Source organism: Podarcis liolepis, assembly GCF_965112155.1.
Source record: "Podarcis liolepis genome assembly, chromosome: 13".
Classification (NCBI taxonomy): Eukaryota; Metazoa; Chordata; class Lepidosauria; order Squamata; family Lacertidae; genus Podarcis; species Podarcis liolepis.
In genome coordinates, this window is record NC_139573.1 from 9,710,645 (window position 1) to 9,735,812 (window position 25,168).

General features: G+C 42.1%; 4 protein-coding genes across 4 annotated transcripts; 3 read left to right on the forward strand and 1 right to left on the reverse strand.

Annotated features, from left to right (window-relative positions):
- Nucleotides 1-3,374: 3,374 nt before the first annotated feature.
- On the forward strand, nt 3,375-4,304 carry LOC310692468 (olfactory receptor 6X1-like; the record flags this gene model as incomplete). Its single annotated transcript, XM_083473409.1, has 1 exon — nt 3,375-4,304. The coding sequence occupies one exon, from the start codon at nt 3,375-3,377 to the stop codon at nt 4,302-4,304; it is 930 nt and encodes a 309-aa protein (XP_083329535.1).
- A 3,472-nt stretch (nt 4,305-7,776) lies between these two features.
- Nucleotides 7,777-8,706, forward strand: LOC310692583 (olfactory receptor 6X1-like; the record flags this gene model as incomplete). Its single annotated transcript, XM_083473526.1, has 1 exon — nt 7,777-8,706. The coding sequence occupies one exon, from the start codon at nt 7,777-7,779 to the stop codon at nt 8,704-8,706; it is 930 nt and encodes a 309-aa protein (XP_083329652.1).
- A 3,461-nt stretch (nt 8,707-12,167) lies between these two features.
- Nucleotides 12,168-12,833, forward strand: LOC310692584 (olfactory receptor 6M1-like; the record flags this gene model as incomplete). Its single annotated transcript, XM_083473527.1, has 1 exon — nt 12,168-12,833. The coding sequence occupies one exon, from the start codon at nt 12,168-12,170 to the stop codon at nt 12,831-12,833; it is 666 nt and encodes a 221-aa protein (XP_083329653.1).
- An 11,107-nt stretch (nt 12,834-23,940) lies between these two features.
- Nucleotides 23,941-24,825, reverse strand: LOC310692585 (olfactory receptor 6X1-like; the record flags this gene model as incomplete). Its single annotated transcript, XM_083473528.1, has 1 exon — nt 23,941-24,825. One exon carries the CDS (start codon nt 24,823-24,825, stop codon nt 23,941-23,943), a length of 885 nt encoding a protein of 294 aa, XP_083329654.1.
- Between the last annotated feature and the right edge of the window lie 343 nt (nt 24,826-25,168).

Here is a 25,168-nt window from a genome sequence, read left to right on the forward strand (position 1 = left end):
TAGATAGATAGATAGATAGATAGATAGATGATAGATAGATATAGATATGGATATGGATATGGATATGGATATGGATATGGATATGGATATGGATATAGATATAGATATAGATATAGATATAGATATAGATATAGATATAGATATAGATATAGATATAGATATAGATATAGATAAATAGATGAATGAATGATAGAGTGGTACCTCTGGTTGCAAACGCCTCTGGTAGCACATGCTCCGTGTTAAGAGCTCCACGAACGTGGAAGGAGCTGCTCCTGGTTGCGAACTTTGCCCAGGGTTCCGAGTGGAAATCGCAGCAGGAGGTGCCATTAGCGAAAGTGCGCTTCATGTTATGAGTGGTTTCCGGTTATGAACGGACCTCCAAAATGGATTTTGTTCGCAGCCAGAGGTACCACTGTAGCTAATAATATAATTTTAGCTGTTTCCCCCCTAATACATTTCTAGCAATTGACAGTGCTTTTTTCTGGGGGTACGCATACCCCTAAACATTTTGTGACTCTAAGTTTGGCCTCATTGAGCAGCAGTATTTCAATATGAGAGTACCCCTAAATATATTTTTTTTGGAAAAAAAAGCACTGGCAATTGATCATTCCAAAGCAATGTATGCCAACTCCCCTTACATCCCTCCCTACAATAAGCTCCTACTTACTCTTCCCACTCCATGCAATTACTAAGCTTGCTTTTCGCCTTCTCAACCCCATTTTTGAAGCCACTTTTGTCTGCTATTCCACAGTCCCACTTTGCACTCCTGTTTTTACCTTCACACCCAGGTCAATGTCTCCACGTCCTCCTCCTCCTCCTCGTATTTTCCAACAACCCTTGCATGAAACCACCCAATGGTATCCTCCTGCATCTTCCTCCTCCTAACTACTATTTACCTTTCACACAATGTTGAAGCCACCATTCCCTCTTTTTCTGTAGACCTAGACTTAACCGTCTTGAGGTCCTTTACCTTTACTCTCTCTTTTTTTTACCTTTGTCTGTATGCTTCTGAGGTGTTTTGTGAATGAATAGTCCTGTGTTTAATAATTTCATTCGAATGTCATGGGGACAATTCTCTCAGTTCACCTTCACTTTAAGTGAATTATCTACATGCAGCTGACTGATGGATCAATTTTAAAGGTGGTCCATTATGTCCCCCACATACACAGCCCTCAAGGCTGCGGTGACCCCCTCTAAGCTCTCTGTTACAGAGATGGTTTAAGGTAGGTAAGAGAGAGAAAGGGGGTGTCTGCTAATAGGAAACTGCCTTGTACTGACTCCAAGCTCTTCACTGACTAGCAGTGGCTCTCCAGGATTTCAGACAGGGGACAGCCCTACTGAAAAGTGCTTGGGATTGGACTTTAGACTTACTGCATGTAAAGAGATGCTCCACTACTGAGGTACAGTGGTACCTCGGGTTACATACGCTTCAGGTTACATATGCTTCAGGTTACAGACTCTGCTAACCCAGAAATAGTACCTCGGGTTAAGAACTTTGCTTCAGGATGAGAACTTTGCTTCCTGCGCGGCGGCGGCAGCAGGAGACCCCATAAGCAAAAGTGGTGCTTCAGGTTAAGAACAGATTCAGGTTAAGAACGGACCTCCGGAATGAATTACCGTATTTTTCGCTCTATAACACGCACCAGACCATAACACGCATGTAGTTTTTAGAGGAGGAAAACAAGAAAAAAAATATTCTAAACGAAATAGTGGATATATGATTTTTGTGGTTCATGCTGTGGCCACAGACATGTGATCTGACAGTGAGTTTGGAGTAGCCCAATGCAAAAATCCTGAGGATCCATGTGGATCCATGCTTTGTAACCACAGAGGAGGGAAGGAAAGGGAACCATGGATCCTCTGCTCACGACTGCTAATAGGAAACTGCCACCCACAGGCATTCGCTCCATAACACGCACAGATATTTCCCCTTACTTTCTAGGAGAGAAAAAAATGAGTGTTATGGTGCAAAAAATACGGTAAGTACTTAACCCGAGGTAACACTGTATAGCCATTTCCTGGTGAAATGTGATAGGTCATTCTGGACTTTCCAGTTCATGCAAAATAGTCCTTTCATTTGCAAAGATGAGGAGACAGTTCCTTTTTCAAGGGAAGTCTCTTACGAAATTTGATTTTCTTTTCTATTGTCTACTGTTATTGTTCACAGTAGGGCTTGAAGGATTTTTCAGTTTCGGCACTGAGGGTAGGGATGGATTCCTCCTCTCTCATTTTTCCCCCCAATCTGAAATTCAGTTCTTAACACTTCTGCAGAAATTTGTGGCTTAAAACTGCCATGAAAAATTGTCACTTTTCATCTCAGTTTCCACCTATTCATTGCATTCTTGCATGCAGTTCTCACTAACATGCTCATATTTTAAAAGTAGTCCCTAATATAACACACTTTTGTTCCTAATGTTGGATGGTATGAGAGCTGTTAAAGATGTTTCTATTACTGCTCTCTCTCCACTCCCAAATAGAAATTTAATACCTGGACTTTAGAGTTCCTTAGGAAGAGGGATTGTGAGTTCAACCACTCTAAGCGCTATAGCTTTGTGAGGGGCATCGGGGTCTTCTAACAACTCCCAGAACTCTTAAAAAACCCAGAAACCTACAATTCAAAGGATTGGTTTTGCTTCTTTAACTGTGTAGTGCAAATGAGATTTGGGTTTCTTTAATAAATTACCTCATTGAGGACCAGGGAGACCTCTACCCCTGCCCAACCCGTCTCCCCAAAACAGTACTTCTGTCTTGTCAGAATTTAACCTCAATCTGTCAACCGCCATCCATCCTCCAATAAGAATAAGAAAAATATTTATTTGCATTTTTCCACTTTCCCTTTTTCTTTATTTCCCTATCTTTATTGTCTTTTTCGTTAATTTTTATAAGCTCTTCTTTTTCCCATTAGTAATAGATTTATAATAAGTGGATTAATGATACCTGTTTATATGATCATGATTATTTAACAATATTTCAGTTTTCAGATTAGATAGCAACTTTTATAATGCAGTGATCAGATGACACTATTATACCAATGTGATTAAATGATGATACTGAAGCATAATTTTGAAGTTAAAAAAAGATGAGTGGTCACTTTATTTTCTTCAGTTGAATTCCTTTTGTTAATTATATATTGCAGGACAAAGTATTTACCATTACTTGAAAAATCTAGAAGTTTACAAATCCAGCCAATATTCTTCTGCTCAGACAATACTGTGAATTTTACAAAATTATCTTTCTGGGAAGAATATAAAATATGTCCCCCTCACCAGGGTCATTTGCCCGTTTTATATCAACAATTCCCATGAATAGTTAAATATAATACTGTTCCCATATTTATTGCTGTGCTTTCAGGAAAGAAGCAAGGAGCGGTGCAGATGGGTAATGCAACATTTGTCACTGAGTTTATTCTTCTAGGATTTCCAGAAATTCAAGAAATGAACATCGCATTTTACACCATTCTCCTACTGATGTATCTTCTCTCCTTATTGGGACACAGCTTAATCATCTTAGTTGTTTTCATGGAATCCACGCTCCATACTCCAATGTACTTCTTCCTCGTCAACTTCTCCACAGCTGAGATCTGCTGCACCACAGCAGAGATCCCGAAGATGCTGGTCAATGCCTTCTCGGGCAAAACCAACATTTCCTTTGCATGTTGCATGTTACAAGGTTTTGTTGTCTTCACAATGGGGTCTGTTGAATTCATCACTCTTACCCTCATGTCTTTTGACCGCTATGTAGCCATTTGCAAACCTTTGCTCTATAAAACCATTATGACCAACAACCTCTGCCTCTTCCTGACTTTGTTGGCTTGGGTTAGTGGATTTGTTATCATTTTCCCTCAATCAGCTGTAGTTTGGACTTTCCCATATTGTGGACAAAATGTCATTGATCATTTTTTCTGTGACGTTGGGCCTGTTTTGAAATTGGCCTGTGCTGATACAACTTTGATGGAGCTGATAGGTCTCATTTATGGTGCTATTTTCATGTGGGGTTCCTTGGGTATCTCATTAATTTCTTATACATACATCATAGTCACCATCATTCGGATGTCTTCTGCCACAGGCCGATCCAAGGCGTTCTTCACATGTGCCTCTCATCTAACTGTTGTTATCATCTTCTACACGGCAGATATGTTTATGTACCTGAGACCTACAACCCAAGGTGACACCCGAGTCAACAAAGTGGTATCTCTTGTGCACATAAGTCTCATTCCCATGTTGAACCCTTTCATCTACACAATCCGGAACAAAGACTTCAAAGCAGCCCTAAGGAAATCTGTGAGAAGGAAAATGGTGTCATAGCAATTCCCAGAATACTTTTGTGGAGATGGACCTCATGCCCTGAATGTCTGAGTTCTGCTCCACTGCCCAGTAGGGGAATTAAGATGAAGAAGTGGAACCCAGTTAGTCTTGCCACTGCCTTATGGTTCTCACAAATATAACACCATATCCTGCTTCCAGGATAAGCTGGCCCTTTTTCATGTACCAAATTATGATGTTTTCATACATTTTGCTATTATTTCAGGACAAAGGGAGATGGAAAATGCTACAATCATCACCGAGTTTATTCTTCTGGGATTTAAGGAATTTCATGGACTGAATAGCGTGCAGGGTACATGACTTTTCCAGCAACTTTTTGTACTGAAGTGAAGGATCAAACTCACAAATTTGAATCTCCTAACATTCTTGAAACATTCTTTGTGCTGGCCATGACAAATGAAAGAAGGAAGCCTGCTGACTTACTACTACTACTAATGATAATAATAATAATTTGTAGCCTGTCCATCTGACTGGGTTGCCCCAGCCATTCTGTGTAGCTTCCAGCATATATAAAATCATAGTGAATGATTTATAGCATAAATAAATAAATAAATATCAATATATCGTGTTCTGATCTTGTCCAGTATTGAAAGAATATCTACTTTTTCTTCTTCTTCACTTCCTGCTTTTTCTCATTTCCCTCTTCTAGGCATATTCCCAAGACATCTGGGCTCTGTGTCAAAAAATAATTTCTATATATAAATTATTAGATGTTCAGCTACAAGTCTTTGGGCTTAATGCCAGGGGAATTGGGGCAATACACCAATATCAATATTATTCCCTATTTCATACACAGTAGAACAATACTGAATTTTTTTCTTGTGTGTGGACCATCTTTCTTTTTTAGCTTACTTGGCTGACTGCAACAAATCTTAACATGGGTTATGAGTGAACTGCAATTTCATCAGTATGAAGAGAGAGTTATCACAAACATATCTCATTCAGGAAGTCATTTGTTGCTGTTGTTGTTTTGTCTCTTTTCTCTTATTTTCTAATTTTTGATGGGTTCTTTTTTTTTAAAAAAAAATATTTTATGTCTATGAATGTAAGAGAGATATTCAAAAATACGCTTTATATTCAAATATAGAAAAGTTGACTGTTGGATTTTTGCCAAATTGTTTAAGTCAAACAATGAAGAGATAGTGGAAGAATATTGATAAAAGGGTTAAAATAATTAAAAATAAATTAAAATATGAAAATAGTCTTAATGTTAAAATGCTGCTAAAATGTGTACAAGTGAATCAATTAATGTTGTTGAATAGTTTAATCTTGTTCTTCGGAAAAGGTGCCTTGATAGTAATTCTAACCATAGAATATTAGATTTGGAAAGGACTAGTCCAATGCCCTGCAATGCAGGAACCTCAGCTAAAGTATCCCTGACAGCTGGCCATCCAGCCTTTGCTTAAAAAACTCCAGTGAAGGGGAGCTCATCACCTGCTGATGCGGTCTGTTCCACTGTTGAACAGCTCTCACCATCAGAAAGTTCTTCCTGATTATTTTCTGTTCAGTTTTCATGTTAAAGTCTGCAACATGTAGGGCAGTATACCTAAAGCCATGGACATGATGAGTGACATAGATAGATAGATAGATAGATAGATAGATAGATAGATAGATAGGCAATTGATAGATGGATAGATGATAGATAAAATAAAAAAATTCCTTCCAGTAGCACCTTAAAGACCAAGTAAGTTAGTTCTTGGTATGAGCTTTCGTGTGCATGCACATTTCTTCAGATACACTTCTTCAGATACACTTCTTCAGATACACTTCTTCAGATACACTTCTTCAGATACACTGTTTCAGTGTATCTGAAGAAGTGTGCATGCACATGAAAGCTCATACCAAGAACTAACTTAGTTGGTCTTTAAGGTGCTACTGGAAGGAATTTTTTTATTTTGACTATGGCAGACCAACACGGCTACCTATCTGTAGATGATAGATAGATATAGATGATAGATAGAGATAGATAGATAGATAGATAGATAGATAGATAGATAGATAGATGATAAATAGATAGATGAATGAATGATAGAGTGGTACCTCTGGTTGCAAACGCCTCTGGTAGCACATGCTCCGTGTTAAGAGCTCCACGAACGTGGAAGGAGCTGCTCCTGGTTGCGAACTTTGCCCAGGGTTCCGAGTGGAAATCGCAGTAGGAGGTGCCATTAGCGGAAGTGCGCTTCATGTTATGAGTGGTTTCCGGTTATGAACGGACCTCCAAAATGGATTTTGTTCGCAGCCAGAGGTACCACTGTAGCTAATAATATAATTTAAGCTGTTTCTCCCCTAATACATTTCTAGCAATTGACAGTGCTTTTTTTCTGGGGGTACGCATACCCCTAAACATTTTGTGACTCTAAGTTTGGCCTCATTGAGCAGCAGTATTTCAATATGAGCAGGAAAATGAGAGTACCCCTAAATATTTTTTTTTTTTGAAAAAAAGCACTGGCAAATGATCATTCCACAGCAATGTATGCCAACTCCCCTTACATCCCTCTCTACAATAAGCTCCTACTTACTCTTCCCACTCCATGCAATTACTAAGCTTGCTTTTCGTCTTCTCAACCCCATTTTTGAAGCCACTTCTGTCTGCTATTCCACAGTCCCACTTTGCACTCCTGTTTTTACCTTCACACCCAGGTCAATGTCTCCACGTCCTCCTCCTCCTCCTCGTATTTTCCAACAACCCTTGCATGAAACCACCCAATGGTATCCTCCTGCATCTTCCTCCTCCTAACTACTATTTACCTTTCACACAATGTTGAAGCCACCATTCCCTCTTTTTCTGTAGACCTTTTCTTGCCCCTTCTTTCATATTCACCCCATTCTCATGCCTACTACTCCCCACTTTAAAAAATGCTTTGCACCCCCATTTCCACCTTCACCCCCTTTCCCTAACTCCTCTTTCTCCCTTTGCACACAAGACTACCCCACATTTCTATACCTCATTGCCTCTCCTATTTTGCAGTCCACTTTGTGCACGCAACACATGGTGGTATATGCTATTGTATCTTTCAGGTGAGTATAACCTTAAGAACAAGCCTGTCTGTTCATTTGTTCTGGGTGCTGTACACATATGGGTGAAATATCTGTTCTTATTACATTTAACCTTGAAATGCTGCTACTTATTGCTGCTGTCAGCCAGTGTGGTGTAGTGGTTAAGAGCGGTGGACTCATAATCTGGTGAACTGCGTTCGCTTCCCTGCTCCGCCACATGCAGCTGCTGGGTGACCTTGGGCTAGTCACACTTCTCTGAAGTCTCTCAGCCTCACTCACCTCACAGAGTGTTTGTTGTCAGGAAGGAAAGGAAAGGAGATTGTTATCTGCTTTGAGACTCCGCTTTGAGACTCTCCTCCTCCTCCTCCTCCTCCTCCTCCTCCTCCTCCTCCTTCTTCTTCTTCTGGGGAAAAAAACATTTTGTTTGCTTGCATTATTTCAGGAAGGAAGAAACGACATGGTCAATGTCACATTTGTCACTGAGTTTATTCTCCTGGGATTTCCTGAACTTCATGGACTAAAGATGCCATTCTTTACCATACTTCTAGTGATGTATCTTCTCACACTAACAGGAAATAGCTTAATAATTGTGATTGTTTGCATGGAACCCATGCTGCATACGCCAATGTACTTCTTTCTCGTCAACTTCTCCATGGCCGAGATCTGCACCACAACAACAGTAGTACCGAAGATGTTGGTCAATGTCTTCTCAGGCAAAACCACAATCTGCTTTGCATGCTGCATGGCACAAGGATTCGTAGTTTTTGCAGCTAGCGCTGTTGAATTCATCACTCTCACAGTCATGTCTTTTGATCGTTACATTGCCATTCGCAAACCTTTGCTCTATAAAACCATCATGACCAACAGACTCTGCCTGAACTTGACCCGGATGAGTTGGGTTGTAGGGTTTGTGATCATCTTTTCTCAGTCTGTAGTAGTGTGGACTTTCCCGTTCTGTGGAAACAATGTCATAGACCACTTCTTTTGTGATGTTGGACCAGTTCTGAAACTGGCCTGTGCCGACACCAGTTTAATGGAGCTGATAGGTCTCATATATGGTGCAGCCATCATGTGGGGTTCTTTTGGCCTTTCACTGATCTCTTATACATGCATTATAGCCACTATTATTCAAATCCCTTCAGCCACTGGACGATCAAAAGCATTTGTCACTTGTGCCTCCCATCTTATAGTCATCACCATGTTCTACCTGGTGCTCATGGTCATGTACTTAAGGCCTTCAACCCATGGTAACACACAAGTCAACAAAGCAGTATCTGTTGTGCACACTAGTTTCATTCCCTTGTTAAACCCTTTCATTTACACAATCCGAAACAAAGATTTCAAAGCAGCCCTGCGGAAAAATGCGAAAAGGAGGTTTCTTTTTTAGCTCTTCCAGCATTGTGTTTTGAATTCAATGATTAATAAAAAAATAGACCATAATGGGTGGACCTCCTCCTATGCCTTGAAAATACCAAGGGTTATTTAGTTACTTATCTCCTTGACATCTGGAGAGAGAGAGTTCCACAGAGTGGGTGCCACTACTGAGAAGGCCCTCTACCTGGTTTCCAGTAGCTTCACTTCTCACAGTGAGGGAACCAGAAGAAGGCCCCTGGTGCATAGCATATGCTATACTATGATGGGTTTTTGCTCTGTTCCAACTATAAGTCTCTTAAGTTCTTGAAAATTAGTTTGGTTGAGAGCAGGGGTGGATTTAGGGCTGTCCAGGAGGTGCACACTGGAATCAAGGGGGCACCATCCCAGAACCAGGGAAGAGAGGCATTAGGCTATGGAAAGCAGGTGTGAGGCTCTGACAAGGTCTTAGAGCCCTCAAGCCTCCTTCCCAAACCTTAGCACTTTTCCAGCTTTGGGAAAGAGGTGGGAGTTAGTGCAAGGACTGTGCGTGGGGCGCCAAATTTTGGCCTCACACCAGGACACCATATTACCCAACTCCACCACTATTGAGAGACTCAGATCTCCAGGGCAGAATAAGTTTTCTGTTATTAATGATAGAGAGAGGAGCTTGTGGGATTATAGAGCAGTATTTTTTTATATTGTGGATGCCATTCCCTTGCCATGTCTTGTAAAAGAAAGCCACTTCCGAGCTAGAGAGCAGGTGGGGTTGCGGGCTTCATGCCCCTGCCCACACTCGCGGGGGCTGGCTTCAGCCCCCGGGATAGCAGGGAATCCTCAGATGCCTCATACCCCGAGCCAGCCAATCGGCTGGCGCGGGGGGCGGGGCGTGGCCTCGCCTACTTAGGTCTGGTGTGGCTGAGGGTCTCCCTCTTTCTGGTAAAAGAATTAAAGTTTTCTATCCCCTTCTCCCCCATTCTATTCCCCCTTTCTATCTCTCCCCCTTTCTCTTCCTTCCCCCAATCTTATACTGTATACACCATTAAAGTCTCACTTTGGATATAATTGATCTGTAAACAGGCTTTAGGACCAGAAAACAGACGATGTACATACTTTTTTAACTCAAGAAAATCTTTAATAAAAACATTTTTTTTAAAAATGCCAGGATAACAGAAGTACATATTGAGTACCCTGGGGTTCATATGACAAAAATTGTATAATAAAGGTGCAAGACAACTATTTGTAGGGAGGGAGTTCCACAGTTTAAGGGATGCCACAGAGACTTGTCTCTGTTGGGCCTGTATCACTGCATGCTTCTTATTAATTTGTTCCGATTATTGCTTTGATGTCTTCTTCCATTTGCATACTTTGAAGAATTTGCATAATCAACAACAATTATCATGGAATTTCCGAGTTTACTGCACCTCCCGTGAGAAAAACAACCACTCGTTAGTACTGTACATTTACATTTTCCACTGGCAACTTTTGGCTCAGCTTGAGTTTCAGCAAAATGGGATTGCAGAGGATAGTTTTAATAAGAGACATTCTAATGTGATAGACAAAAGAACTGGACTCCAGGAGAAGGCATTTATTATCATTATCTCTGAGTTCTTTTCATTGAGACAGTTCTCCTGCGCTCCTCCATAGCAATTAACAACAAACCCTTTTCATGGAGGAATCCTTTCATCCATCGCCACTCACGTTTCAAATATTGTTGGGGGATATTTCTTAAGGTACGTGATGGCAGAGAGCTGCCTTTGGAGGACAGGTCTACTGATGACCACTAGTCATAACGGCTGTGTACTACCGGCAGTGTCGGAGGCAAAATGCCACTGAGTCACAGCTGCTGCTCCTGAGCTCATGTATTTCTTGTGGGCTTCCCAAGGCCATCTGGGATGATCATTGTGAGAGCTGGATGCTGGATTAGAAGGGCTTTGGCCTAATCAGTAGCCAGGTTCTTATGAAATTTATATTAAGAAAATAAAGTTGGAGTTGGCCTTGCTTGAAATGACGGTGCAAATATTACATATCCATAAAGCTGTGCATCACATTTTAAAATTATAGGTAGCCATATGACCTTTGGGTTCTACCACATTTGTATCCTACCTTTTCTTCAAGGTTCTTGGGGGCTTCTGATGGGCTCTCTACCACCAATTCCTTATTTCTTCTTTTTTTTTTAAAAAAAAAAATGGTTTTCACTAATTCAAAACACACACACACAAACAAACAAACAAACAAACATCCTGTTTAAGTCTTGGCAACATTATTAAGTGACTTCCTCAAATCCCCTTGGTTGACATTCATTATATCTCATTTTAAGAGTTTTCCAAAATCGATTTTCTCAAAAATTAACATGGTCACTTAACAGCTTTCATTTTTTCTAGTATGACTTTAAACATCTTAAATCTTATCCTTACATATTTAAATCCTAAGCCTATCTATTTATTTGCAAGCTTTTCCAATTAAGTTATCTTAACATACCGTATTTTTCGCTCCATAGGACATTCTTTTTCCCTCCTAAAAAGTAAGGGGAAATGTCTGTGCGTCTTATGGAGCAAATGTGTGGTCCCTGGAGCCAAATCGCTGTTGCCCTGTGCTCCTGGGGTGCTCTTTGGGGGTGGGGGGGAGGAGCCAAACTGTTCTGCCTACAGCCTTTGCTTTCCATTATACATTACCCATTGCATCATTTCATAGGAAATATCAAGCAATATACTTAGCTATCCCCAGTTATGATGATTAGGATGCACAAATGATTTAAACGGATTGGATCATGTTATAATAATTTGCAAAACAAGAAAGATATAAGAAATCTGTAAATATTTAAAACAGAAAGGAGAAGGATTTCTTCCATCTCTGACCGGCTTGCTATTACATATTCATATTCATCCAAAGGAACATTGTAATTTTATATAGCCATGCACTATCACTATGGGGATGGGAGTGGCACTGTGAACTAAACCACTAAACCTCTTGGGCTTGTCGATCACAAGGTCATCAGTTCGAATCCATGTGATGGGGTGAGCTCCCGTTGCTTTGTCCCAGCTCTGGCCAGCCTAGCAGTTTGAAAGCACACCATCACAAGTAGATAAATGAGTACCTCTGTGGCAGGAAGGCAAATGATGTTTCTGTGCACTCTGGCACTCATCACAGTGTCCTGTTGCTCCGGAAGCAGTTTAGTCATGCTGGCCACATGACCCAGAAAGCTATCTGTGGACAAACGCCAGCTCCCTCATCCTGAAAGTGGAGATGAGAGCCTCACACATAGTCGAATTTGACTGGACTTAACTATCCAGAGGTCCTTCACCTTTACAATGGGTTGAATTGTCCTCATTTTGCTCCTGATTTCCATCTGCCTCAAAGTCATGAAACTTTCTGTATTCCTGCAAACATTTTAAAACAGAAGAAGCCATGAGATGTGGAAATCACACTGTGGTGAAATAATTCTTCTTAGTAGGTTTTCTTGGCATCCAGAAAGTGAAGGTTCTTGTGTTCCTGACCATGGTGGTGACCTATACATTAATATTAGTTGGGAACTTCATGATCATATTCCTAGTGTGGAAAGATTACCGTCTTCACACCCCCATGTACTGGCTCCTTTGTAACCTCTCCTTCTCAGGAGTCTGCTTCACCTCTGCCATTGTCCCAAAAATGCTGATGAACATGATCACAGTTACTAAAGTAATCTCCTTCATGGGCTGCATGATCCAAATGTACTTCTATTTCTTGTTGGGAACTTGTGAATACATTCTAGTGGCTGTGATGGCCTTCGATCAACCCATTGCGTTATCCCATCATCATGAGTGGCTGGTTCACATTCCAGCTTGCTGTTGGGACTTGGCTGGAACCTTTCTGTCTGTTCTTTCATCAACTATTGTCTGCTTCCAGCTCCCATTCTGTGGTCCAAAAGTCATTGACCACTGCTTCTGTGATATCCCAGTGTTGAGGTTAGCTTATAGGGACACAACTGCACTTGAGTGGCTGAGCTATGCGTCAACTGCCATGGTAGTGTTGAGTCCACTGCTGTTAACTTCGGTGTCCTACCTGTGCATCACCACCACCATAGTGCACATCCCATCCGCCACTGGAAGGCAGAAGGCTTTTTCCACCTGTACGGCTCACATCACATTGGTGTCTGTCTTCTACGGATGCTCCATTTTCATGTAGTTGCTGCCGGAGTGTAATGTGTATGGGTTGCTCATGCGTAAGTTGCCGCCTCTCCAGGCTTTGTTGCCTTGCTAAACCTTTCAGTCTGGGCAGCCCTTCACTTCGTGGCTGCCTCAGTCGCTAGCAGAATCCGTCAGTGGGCGTTTCTTAAATCTTTTCCAACATAAAAGTTGTTTGACACCCAGTCTCCTCCTACTCTCTCTGCGCGGAAGTCTTCTGCGCAGGGTGGGCATGGGTAGCGGAGGACCCGTGCTCTCCCCGCTGGTGTCCGGTGAAGAGTCCTGGAGCCCTCTCGTTGATTCCCCCATCAGCCCCTCTATATCCCTGGTGTTGCGCTGATTTGCTTCCCCATCTGTGGAGCTGCCTCTCTCCCTGCTGGGCCCTTCTCCAGCATCATTTGAGAGCCTTCCCTCTGCCTCTAGCTCCGATGTCAGTTCCCTGACATGGAGAAAACCCATACATCAGGTCTTTACAAAACTGTGGCTATTCTTCATACTGTGGTGACTCCTTTATTTAATCCATTCATATATACACTCTGAAATGAGAAGGTGAAGGAGGTGATGAAAGACACTGCAAAGCTTATATGTCTACTTGGAAAAGAAAAGTAGAGATGGGGCAAGAGTTGGTCTGCCTTTCACTGCACATGAACCTGTCGCTCCCCCAAATTGTTTGAGGATCAGAATGAAACTCCTAGTTGGGTTCTGCATTTCACCAGATGCACAAAAAGTACAGACGGAAGTACTTCCTCCCCACACATGTTTATTTTACTGGTGAATGCATTGAAAACTGTGTATGTTACATTGGAAGTGCACAAAATGCGTACAAAATGCACACAATGGAACAGGATCCAACAGGATGCAACAGAACAGAATGGAAGAGAACAGAGCTGCAATTGTGTGCCAGTGAGACTGAAATAGGGTGGAATTGGCTGCTCAGCCCAGCTCTAAAGTGAAGTAGTAAATATATGCCTACAATCATTTTTGTTGTACAGATCGGCAGGCACTGGCACCATGGAGTTTGTTTCCTCCTGTGGCCTGCTTGTTCCAAATTCTCCTGTTCCAAATATTCTTGGTTGAATGGTTTGACATGATGGCTTCCTAGTCTATTGTCAGCCCAACCAGTCTTGAATGCCTGTGGATAGAATTCATGGGTACATGGAGGCAACCAATGTACAGGGACATTGTGCATGGAAAGTTCAAGGGAGGGATGGTTGGCATATCAGCTCCTATCTTCCCAGGGGGTTAACTGCTCCAATGGACAATTATACAGCAATTGCTATATAGTATACATTAAACTACTCCAAGAGGCTAAAAGCTGTAGAGCAGGGGGATAAAGACAGTTCTCAGGCAACATTATAATATGTGGATTTTTATTTTTATTTTTGTAAAAGAATCAAAATAGTTAGGATAGTAAATGTGGCTAAGGAAGTAATAATTTTAAAAGACCCAGGGGACAACAATTTATGTGGTGGATAGATGGTCTAAAACTAACAGCAGGGCTTATGTGAGTGCAGACAGCAAACAGAGAACACTGCAGAGAACCCGAAGAGGTGTATATCCAAGGATGGAGGTGAGGTGCTGAGGAAGAAGAAGAAGAAGATCCATTCATTTCAACAGGTCTGCTGTGAGTAGAGCTAGCATTGGTGACGACCTTCCCGGTTGATGAGGACCTTCTGGCAAACTTTTATTTCATGAGGCAGACAATGTTTTGTTTAGATTTAGTTTAAACTCTGTGTTTTCCTTGTTCAGGGGTGGGTAAGGGCAGCTGATTATTTTCCAGAGCCTCAAGAAAGGCTACATTCCCAAAATCACAAAAAATGTCCCCCCACCAAGGATATCTATCACTTCGGTTGTGGATCTATTTGAGAACCATGGTTGTTGTTGTATGTTGACTCGTTTTGAAAATGATTTATGATTTTTAAGTGCTGACCCCATCTTCTGTCACCACCACTCAGTTCTTTTATATTGTTATATTGAATTGCAATGGTATGCGCTGTGGTACGTTATTGTAAAACAGCCTGAGTGGTGTTGGTTGGTTTTTGTTTTTGTTTTGCTTCTTTTTATATATTAGGATGGCAGGAAACATATGTATCAGCTAAATAGTTAGACTAACGAACTTCCTCTTTCTGACTCCCATAGGAATAAGTAAAACTACTTTCTCTTAAATCTTTGCTCATTGAAACAAGGAATGGAAACCAATCAAAAAGATGCACTGAGCCATATGTTTGGGCTCCTCTAGAGGATATTGTACAATGACAAGCCTGACCTACATTAGTGTGGCTGATCTGGCACAATAGTAGACACAAGCATCCGAAATGGTCAGGGCACTCATCGCTAGCTTTGCTGTTGAACCACTGGTGGAAGGTGTCACACGTCCTTTAAATTCATTGGCAATGTCTGCAGTATATCCAGTTCGGAAGCCTGCTATGATAACAAGGCCTTTCCCAGGGGGTTGACGGAACCAATACATGTGGTTATCATCAATATTGTATCCAGATACTACACAGTCCAGCATTACGGAGCCCCCAGGGGATGCCATTACTGACTTGGGTTGTGTCAAAGTGACAGATCCAGAAGATTCTACAAATGAAGCACAACATAGGAGATGGTGAAATAAAATACTGAACATTGACATACAGGTATGAGATAATGGTAATAATGCCAATTAGAGAACTAAGTTTTAACAAAGGTTTTGCCACTGCTACTCACCAGCCAAGAAAAGCCACAGGGCAGAGCAAATGCAACCAAAGAACTTCATCACACCAGAGTAATCCTTGCCTTGGGTTCAGCAGCCTTGTGTCATCTATTTGCCCTGGGTATACTAGGCATCATCATCAATGTGTTTTTATATATTCCAGAGGAAACAAAGCTAGTTTGCATTTCAAAAGTGCTCCTTCATTTATTCCCTGACGTCATCTCTGTACAGCTACACATATTCTTCTACTAACAGCAGCTGGTAACCAGTTTCTTTTCTAGGGTGTTAAAGGTACCCCTGCCAATACGGGCCAGTCTTGACAGACTCTAGGGTTGTGCACTCATCTCACTCTAGAGGCCGGGAGCCAGCGCTGTCCGCAGACACTTCTGGATCACGTGGCCAGCGTGACGAAGCTGCTATATATACTTCTATTTCTTCTTGGGAACTTGTGGTTACATTCTGGAGACTGTAATGGCCTTCCATCAGTATGTACCCATCTACAACATATTGAGTTAATCCATCGTCATGAGTGCTTGGTTGACTTCCCAGCTTGTAGTTCCAGCTTGGCTTGGAGCTCTTCCATCTGTTCTTCCATCAATAATGATCCTTTCTCAACTCCCATTCTGTGGTCCAAATGTAATTGACCACTACTTCTGTGATATCATCCTAGTGCTGAATCTAGCCTGTAAAGACACTACTTTCCTTGAGCTTCATGTCAACTGCAGTTACAGTACTGGGTTCTCTCTGTTAGGATTCAAGCCATTATCAGGAGAAACTGGCCAGCCACTCTCCAGGCACCCGGCTTGAATCACCGGTTGACCTCCCTGTCTGCATTCTCCGGCAGGATCCAGGCAAGGTCGCGATCGGCGATCCTCCTCAGCATGAGAAGAACACACCACTCTTTCCTGTCCCCCCCCCCCAGGGGCAGGGGAACGAGATAGACAGAAATGTATTTACATGCCTTTATTTCTGTCTTTGCAGTGTTACAGAAAAACACGTCTGCTCTCTTCAAACTCCAACAGCAGAGAGAGACAAACTCCACCTACTGTACTTCCTGTACAGCTCATATTACACTCTGAGCTAATTCCGGTGCTTCGCACTGTGAATAGATTGTCCCTCTGTTTCCCATGGAAACAGTCCCAACATTCCCATTATGTTTTGCTTCCAAGCTAGCAGCTCGCAGCCGCATTGCTTCTATATCGTAACACTCTCCTGATAACTTTGGTTTTCACCTGTACATCATCACAACCATATTGCACATTCCATCAGCCACTGGTGTGTGTGTGTGTGTGTGTGTGTGTGTGTGTGTGTGTAGAGAGAGGGGGCAATGCTGTGTACCTTTGGGAAAGCAGGGCAGCTCTGCAAAATCCCTTAGCCAATGGAAAAACCCTTCCTTGTGGACTGTTTTTATGGCTCCTTAAAGTGCAATCCTATGGCAAGATTCATTGGATGCAGCAGATCTCCCACTCAGATGGCTGGTTCTTTGTTCATCTTGGCTCAGACAGCATTAAGTCCCCAACCCTAGTTCAGCTGAAGATACACAAGCATACCTTGTTGAAGATACACCAGCTTTCCAGGGGCATGGTAGTATCAGAATTTTTTTTGGTGGTGGGGAGTTAGGCTGAACCTTAAGCCAGTTCAACTCAGCCATATGACTTGGCAACTTGGCATAGAACACTATTTTAAATGCTTGTTTTTCCTTTGCCGGCCTTAAGAGGAAAGTGGCTATAACCCCACTGTGAACAGGATTTGGATCTGGTGTACCTTTATGCCAGCTTCTTGTGCATAGGATTGCTGCCTTAGTCAGTTACAAAGGAAGATCATTTTGCTCTGTTTCCTGGTCACATCTGAATGGCCATTGTGAGAACAGAACCCTTGACTAGGTGGGTTTTGGGTTTGAGCCAGTAGGACTCTTCTTATATTCTGAGTTTAGTCTGGAGGCTTCACAGTCAGATGAACTGAAACACAGTTATGTCTTAGCTTGGGAAACTTTGCAGGGAAATGTTTCCACTCCTCGCTGTCACCTGAAACTGTATTTTCGTAGGACTATACTGCCCACAGTTGTCATTCTCATTTCTCTTAGCAATAGAAAAAGAAAACCACTTTCTTCTTGCTGTTCAAAGGTGATTTTCCTGCAACCTCATCTTAAACTTTTTGCCTTCCATGGAGCCACAGTGCCACCAACAGCCATGTGACAAAACAGCGCCTCTCCCATCAACAGCAGCAGCAACAACAAAAAAACAGAGTCTGCAACTAATTTGTGAAACCCAACAGTAACAGCTGGAGTGCTGGTAGGTGAAAATATGGCTCAACAAGTTATATAGAAACTTTCTGTGGTTTTCACAACGGAAACTACAAAATAAGACAGCTGCCTCTAATTAGTACTCTTTTGCTGCCCCCAAGAGAATTGTCATCCAGTGTTAGATGAGATCTTGCCTCAAGTGGTCCTCCTCCAATGTGATTCAGCTTAGCTCATTTTCTTATTCTAATTGTAGACTGTGGTGGATGTGAGCATAATGGATTGCCCTTCTGCTCATGTATGTTTTCTGCCCCTAAGTAGTTGGCCATCAAAGTGATCATTTTCTAGGTGGCATCTGCATTATACATTGAAACCACCCTTGTATCGACTTTAAAAGTCAAGGAGGATCCTGAAAACTATAGTTTGTTCAGTGTGATAGTCTCCCAGAGCTGTAATTCCCAGCATGCTCAAAAAAGTACAGTTCTCTGGATTCTCCATGGAACTTTAGCAGCGATGGAGAATCCTGGGGAGCTTCACTTCTTAGCACCCTATTGGACTACAACTCTCAAGGTCTCTGGCCACGAAGCCTAGGACTGATGGAAGTTGGAGTCCAAATCATTTGCAGGGCCACAAGTTCCACAAACTTAATTCAAGCCAAAGCTAATTAGAAGCAGGACCTTCAGGACCTTCAGAAAATAGGACAACTCCACAAAATCCCTTAACTATTTGGAAAACCCTTTCTTTATGGCTCATTAGTGAATTATATCAGTTCTAAAGATGCTGGTTCATGTTTTTGCTGTGTGTCCGGGGAAGAAAAAACTTCCTCTGTTTGCTTAAGGGCTTCGTAGAGGCAACTGTCTGGCTATTTTGAGAACATAATGCTGGACTACGTGGGATGTTGTTCTGATTTAATAGGACTCTTCTAGTATTCTTCGTTTAGTCTGGAAGCTTCACAGATCAGAATAATTGAAACCCAGGTGTGGAGAACTGGTTTTAGCATGGGGAACTTTTCAAAAAAGACATTTAAATGTATCCATTCCTCACTACCCCCTGAAACCATACTGGGAGTGGCTGCCGAGAACATATAACACCAGTCCTAAAAGGCATACATTGACTCCCAGTACGTTTCTGAGCAGAATTCAAAGTGTTGGTGCTGACCTTTAAAGCTGTAAATGGCCTCAGCCCGGTATACCTGAAGGAGCATCTCCAACCCCATCATTCAGCCCGGACACTGAGGTCCAGCACCGAGGGCCTTCTAGCAGTTCCCTCCCTGTGAGAAGTGAGGTTACAGGGAACCAGGCAGAGGGCCTTCTTGGTAGTGGTGCCTTCCCTGTGGAACACCCTCCCATCAGATGTCAAGGAAAGAAAAAACTATCTGACTTTTAGAAGACACCTGAAGGCAGACCTGTTTACGGACGTTTTTAATGTTTGATTTGTTATTGTGTTTTTAATATTCTGTTGGAAGCCGCCCAGAGTGGCTGGGGAAACCCAGCCAGATGGGTGGGGGATAAATTAATAATAATAATAATAATAATAATAATAATAATAATAATAATAGTAGTAGTAGTAGTAGTAGTAGTAATATACTTTTGTAGGGGTAGGCATCCTAAAAGCAGCCTTCCTCTTAGCAATAAAAAAGGAAACCACTTTCTACTCATTGTTTGCCAAAAGTCACTTTTCTGCAAACTTCACCTTAACTTTTTTTGCCTTCCATGGAGCCACATCACCACCCACAGCGCTGCAAGCAAACAGCAGCTTCTCCCCCACCAACAATAAAAAACAGAGTCTGCAATTCATTTATAAAACCCCAACGTAGCAGCTGTGGTGGTGGTGAAGGAAAGTATGGCTCAACAAGTTATATGAAACTTTCTGTGGTTTTCACACACAAGAACTAGAAAACAATACGGCTACCTCTAATTTCTAGGCCTTTGCTGCCCCCAAGAGGCTGGTCTAATTTTAAGATTAGATATTTGCCCATGTGGCTTCCAGTGCAGTCCTTTTTCTTATTCTAATTATTGACTGGTGAATCTGAGACCAATTGATTGCCCCCATGTATGATCTCTGCTGCTCTCAAATGTGATCCTCTTGGGTTCATTTTCTCAATTGAGGTCACATCCATACCATAATTTTTGGGCTTGTCCACACTTCTGCTTTCCCTGTGCCCACAAATCACAGATCTGAATGATTTTCTACTTGTCCCGTGCTATCTAAGCATGAGTCGGAGTGGGTTGCCTTTGCCCCACTGCTTTCCCCCAGAAAACCTGCACTTTAGCACTAAATAAGAACAAACAGCCATCCATCAAAAATCCAATTGTCATACATTCTGATTCAGTGCTAAAGACTGGGTTTCCCTGGGGAAACCTAATAGGGTTAATATAGGTGCAGATGAGCACTTAAAGCACTGCTATACCACTTTAACAGTCATGTCTAATTCTGGGAACTGTAGGCTGTTAATGGTGCTAATTTCCCAGAGCTGCAACTTCCAGCATCCTAAACCATACCTCTCAACTGTCCTGTTTTGAGCAGGACATCCTAGAGTTACAGAAGCCATCCTGTCTTCTGATTGGATCCTGGGATGTTCCGTTTTGGCTGCCGCAAGAGCACTGCTCTGAAAGAAGCACATTTTGGGAGGCTGCACTCTTGCATGAGTCACCTGGCTCCCACAAGATAGAAACCCTGAAAGAAGCACATTTGGGGGTGTGTGTGCCATCTCGTGCGAGTCATATGATTCACTCGGGAGCATGGCCCTAAAAGATGAAAATCCTGATTTTCTTCTGCGGCATGTTGGAAGCTATGCCTTAACAAAGTACAGCTCCCAGGATTCCCTGTGACTGTCAAAGTGCTTTAAATGTATGCTATGAATGTGACGCTATTGACTATGGTGGATGTGATAGCAAGCAAAGGAATGAATTGTTCTGACAATCTTCAGCAAGGCTGGCGTCCGCACCTGGTATGTGAACAGCACCAAGATTGGAACTCTGTTCCTAAGAAGATTTGGTGAATACTCTCTTCAGTGTTTGGAGGGTGTTTCAACACTTTTTTTCTTATTATATTCCAATGTGCTATTAAATTGTTTACTGCCCTCTTGTGGCAATGCATTTTTTAAGCAGCCCAACTATTCACTCTTTTTTTAATCGCTGTGGTGAATTTTAAAAATTGACCTTAGTTTGCATCTCTTCTTCTTCTTCTTCTTCTTCTTCTTCTTCTTCTTCTTCTTCTTCTTCCTATTATTATTATTATTATTATTATTATTATTATTATTATTATTATTTCATCTGTGACAGCCCCAAATCTGTGGGATACCCTCCCCACAAAAGTGAATCTGGCACCTTGATTATGTATTGCTTGTTGTATGCTGAAATTGCATCCAGTTTACTTTTGGCTTTGACGCCTGAATTATATATTTTAGTTCCAACTTGACAGTAACTTGCTTTAACTAATTTTAATATTGTATTTTTAAATTGTTGTAGCCCATCCTGGGTGGTTAAGAAAGCAGCAGCAGCAGCAGCAGCAGCAGCAGCAGCAGCAGCAGCAGGAGGAAGAAGAAGAAGAAGAAGAAGAAGAAGAAGAAGAAGAAGAAGAAGAAGAAGAAGAAGAAGATACAGTGGTACCTCGGGTTAAGTACTTAATTCATTCCGGAGGTCCGTTCTTAACCTGAAACTGTTCTTAACCTAAAGCACCACTTTAGCTAATGTGGTCTCCTGCTGCTACCGCACTGCTGGAGCACGATTTCTGTTCTCATCCTGAAGCAAAGTTCTTAACCTGAAGCACTATTTATGAGTTAGCGGAGTCTGTAACCTGAAGCGTATGTAACCTGAAGCGTATGTAGCCTGAGGTACCACTGTATTGCTTATAGCATAATGCTTGCATCTATTTTAAGGTTTGTGTTTTGTTTGGGTCTGGCCACTAGGTGTCGTGACAACACTTGTGAAGTGCAACAGGCATCTTGTAGAAAAGTGTATGAAATTTCTTTCTAGCTTCTGCAGTACAAAATGTAGTTGTGAGGCGGTACAAGCAATTGTTACAGCTTAGGTGTTCCAGGCACCACTTTAAGCCTCCCTCAAATAATAATGAGAAGTATGGTTTGTTACTCCTCTGCCCTCCCCAGAATTCTCAGAGTGGATTAACAGGAGTTATATTTGCCAGTATTGTGAACTTGGTGGCAGTGGGGAGCAGGGTTGTTAAACAAGTTCTGTTTTCATTAGTTAACCTGGCAAAAGACTTGCTTGGCTATTTTTAAAGGCACTTTCATTGCATTCAATATATGGTACAGCATTAAGCAATTGTTCTCCCATTCAAATCAAGCCATCATGAGAAATGGCAGTCTATGGACCACATGATGCTTTAATAGAGTTGACATTTGTGTTCCACTTTCCACTGACACCAGAGTGGCGCAGAAAAAGGGTTGGGTCACCTCACTTTATGCTGACTGTGAGATAGACCAGGATCAATCAGGCACTGTCCCAAGGTCACTTAGTGAATGTCACAGATGATCAGGGTTGTGGATCCCAGTCTTCAAGCCTAAGTCCACCATGCTAACCACTATACCATCAATTGTCAGCTCACTATAAGATAAGCAAACCTGCCTGCATTTTTGGATTCTCCATGGGGATGTGTGCCTATGAGTTTGGATTTGATATCCCGCTTTATCACTACCGGAAGGAGTCTCAAAGCGGCTAACATTCTCCTTTCCCTTCCTCCCCCACAACAAACACTCTGTGAGGTGAGTGGGGCTGAGAGACTTCAGAGAAGTGTGACTGGCCCAAGGTCACCCAGCAGCTGCATGTGGAGGAGCGGAGACGCGAACCCGTTTCCCCTGATTACAAGACTACCGCTCTTAACCACTACACCACACTGGCTCTCTATGAGTGACTGTGATTATAAGCTCCCGTATTTCAGGATTGAGTACTACTCATAGGAGCATATGAAGCTGCTTTATACTGGGGTCACAACAGTGGTCCAATCTAAATTTTCCACACTGGTTAGCATCAGTCCTTCAGGTTTGCACTGTTAGTATCACTTTCACCATGCATTTCCACTGCAGGAGTCAGAGAATCATTAGCAATATAGTCCTTCCTTGAAAAACGATGATCCCTCTTCTGACTCAGAAGAAGAAGAAGAAGAAGAGTTTCGATTTGATATCCCGCTTTATCACTACCCTAAGGAGTCTCAAAGCGGCTAACAATCTCCTTTGCCTTCCTCCCCCACAACAAACACTCTGTGAGGTGAGTGAGGCTGAGAGACTTCAGAGAAGTGTGACTAGCCCAAGGTCACCCAGCAGCTGCATGTGGAGGAGCGGGGAATCGAACCCGGTTCACCAGATTATGAGTCCACCGCTCTTAACCACTACACTACGCTGGCTCTCTCTCAGGGAATCGTAGAACTGTACATAGTCATCTAGTCCAGCCCCCTGCAATGCAGGAATCAGCAAACTGCAGTCTATATCTTTCTTTTTTAAAAAAAAAAATTATAAACAAATATTACAAGCATAACATACAAAAAAGCAAAAAACAAACTAATCATACATTAGATATTTCTAGATAGTTATTACAGCATATATAATTGAACTGTCAAGAATCCAAAATAAATGTGTATTATATAAAAGAAGTAAAGAGAGAGAGAGAGAAAAGGAGGGGCGGAGAGAAGATTGAACGATGACAAAACCAAAAAATTAACAAAACTAAAATGACCTATTAAACAAAAAGCAAGATTTAATTCATTCAAACCACTACCAGGGTATTCTACTGGTATTCTATTCACAAAACCCCTCATACTGGATTCAGTCCCTTTTTTAATTTGTTGGTTTGTTGACTTCTGTCTACTCTTTGTGGTTTCAATTAATCCATTTCTATCTTTGATCTGTATTTAATTATTTATCTCCATCTTGGGATACCTCTATCTGAGGAATTAATCTAAACACAGCCAAGTGTTATTGTCACAGTGGACATATTTGAACACAATATGCACATTTATAGAATATGCCCTTTAGACATTTGGGTACCTTTTTTAAAAAAATAAGCCAAGAAATTTGGAGAAGTGAGATGTTCTTCTGACCCACCTGCTAGTCTAGAGGTGCAAATTTGGGTGGTTTGGTTAAAAATGTGGACCACATGGAAACCTCCTCTATCCCTAGCACTAGATTGCTCTGTAAGTATTCCCAATACAGTCCAGATCTCACAGCATAAGTGGATTCTGCACCTTCTTTCCTAAGGCTTTCCGTAAAGCCTCCTTGACTTCATTGTTCCTGATGGTGTATATGAAAGGATTTAGCACTGGAGTGATCACAGTGTTCAGCACAGAGATGGCTTTGTTGAGGCTGAAAGATGAGTGTTTGGCAGAAGGTCTTAAGTAGATAAAAAGGACTGCCCCGTACAGGATGCTGACCACAGTCAGGTGGGAGGCACAGGTGGAGAAGGCCCTCCATTGTCCGCTGGCTGATGGGATGCGCAGAATCGTGGAGATGATGAAGATGTAAGATACCACCGTTAGCATCAGGGAGCCCAGGATCACAGCCACAGCAATCAGGAAGCCAAGGGCTTCAATAAGATGCGTGTCTCCACCGGCGATCTTCAACATGGGCCCAATGTCGCAATAGAAATGGTTGACAACATTGGAGCCACAGAAGGGAAGCCTTACGACCAGCACTGTCTGCAAAAGGATGGTGCAGAAGCCCCCTAGCCATGTAACCAGCGAAAGTTGAAGGCAGACATTGGAGGTCATGATGGTGGTGTACCTGAGCGGCTGACAGATGGCTAAGTACCTGTCAAAGGACATGACCGTGAGGATGTAAAACTCTGTGATGCCAAAGAGGAAGTGGAAGTAGGACTGGGCCATGCAACAATAGAAGCAGATGGTGGTCTTTGCCGACAGGAGGTTAGTCAACATCATGGGAACAACGGCAGTGGTGTACCACATCTCCAGGAAAGAGAGGTTGCTAAGGAAGAAGTACATGGGCTTCTGGAGCCGACGGTCCACTCTCACCATGACAATAATGAGACCATTCCCTGCAACTGACAAAATGTAGAGCAGGAGGACCACGAGGAACAAGGTGATGTTCATTCCCCAAATATGTGGGAATCCAAGCAAGATGAACTCTGACACTCTTGTGCAATTGGTCAAATCCATAACTGGGCTCACCAAGATTGTTAAGAGAGAGGTGATGGAAACTTTAAAAAATATTATTTGGATATTCAATTCATCCTGCACCAAAATAGAGAGCAGAATACATTTTCTCTCCTTATTTCATTGAATTTCCCGTATCTCCATGTTATTTTAATAGGTTTAGCTAAAGCATGTCTATCCCACTCTTCAGCAAAATAAAAACATAAAAAGAGGCTCCCACAGGTTCATGCAAGATCAGGTGGAAGATAGTCTATTTCTTCACACAATCTAAAATTCATGA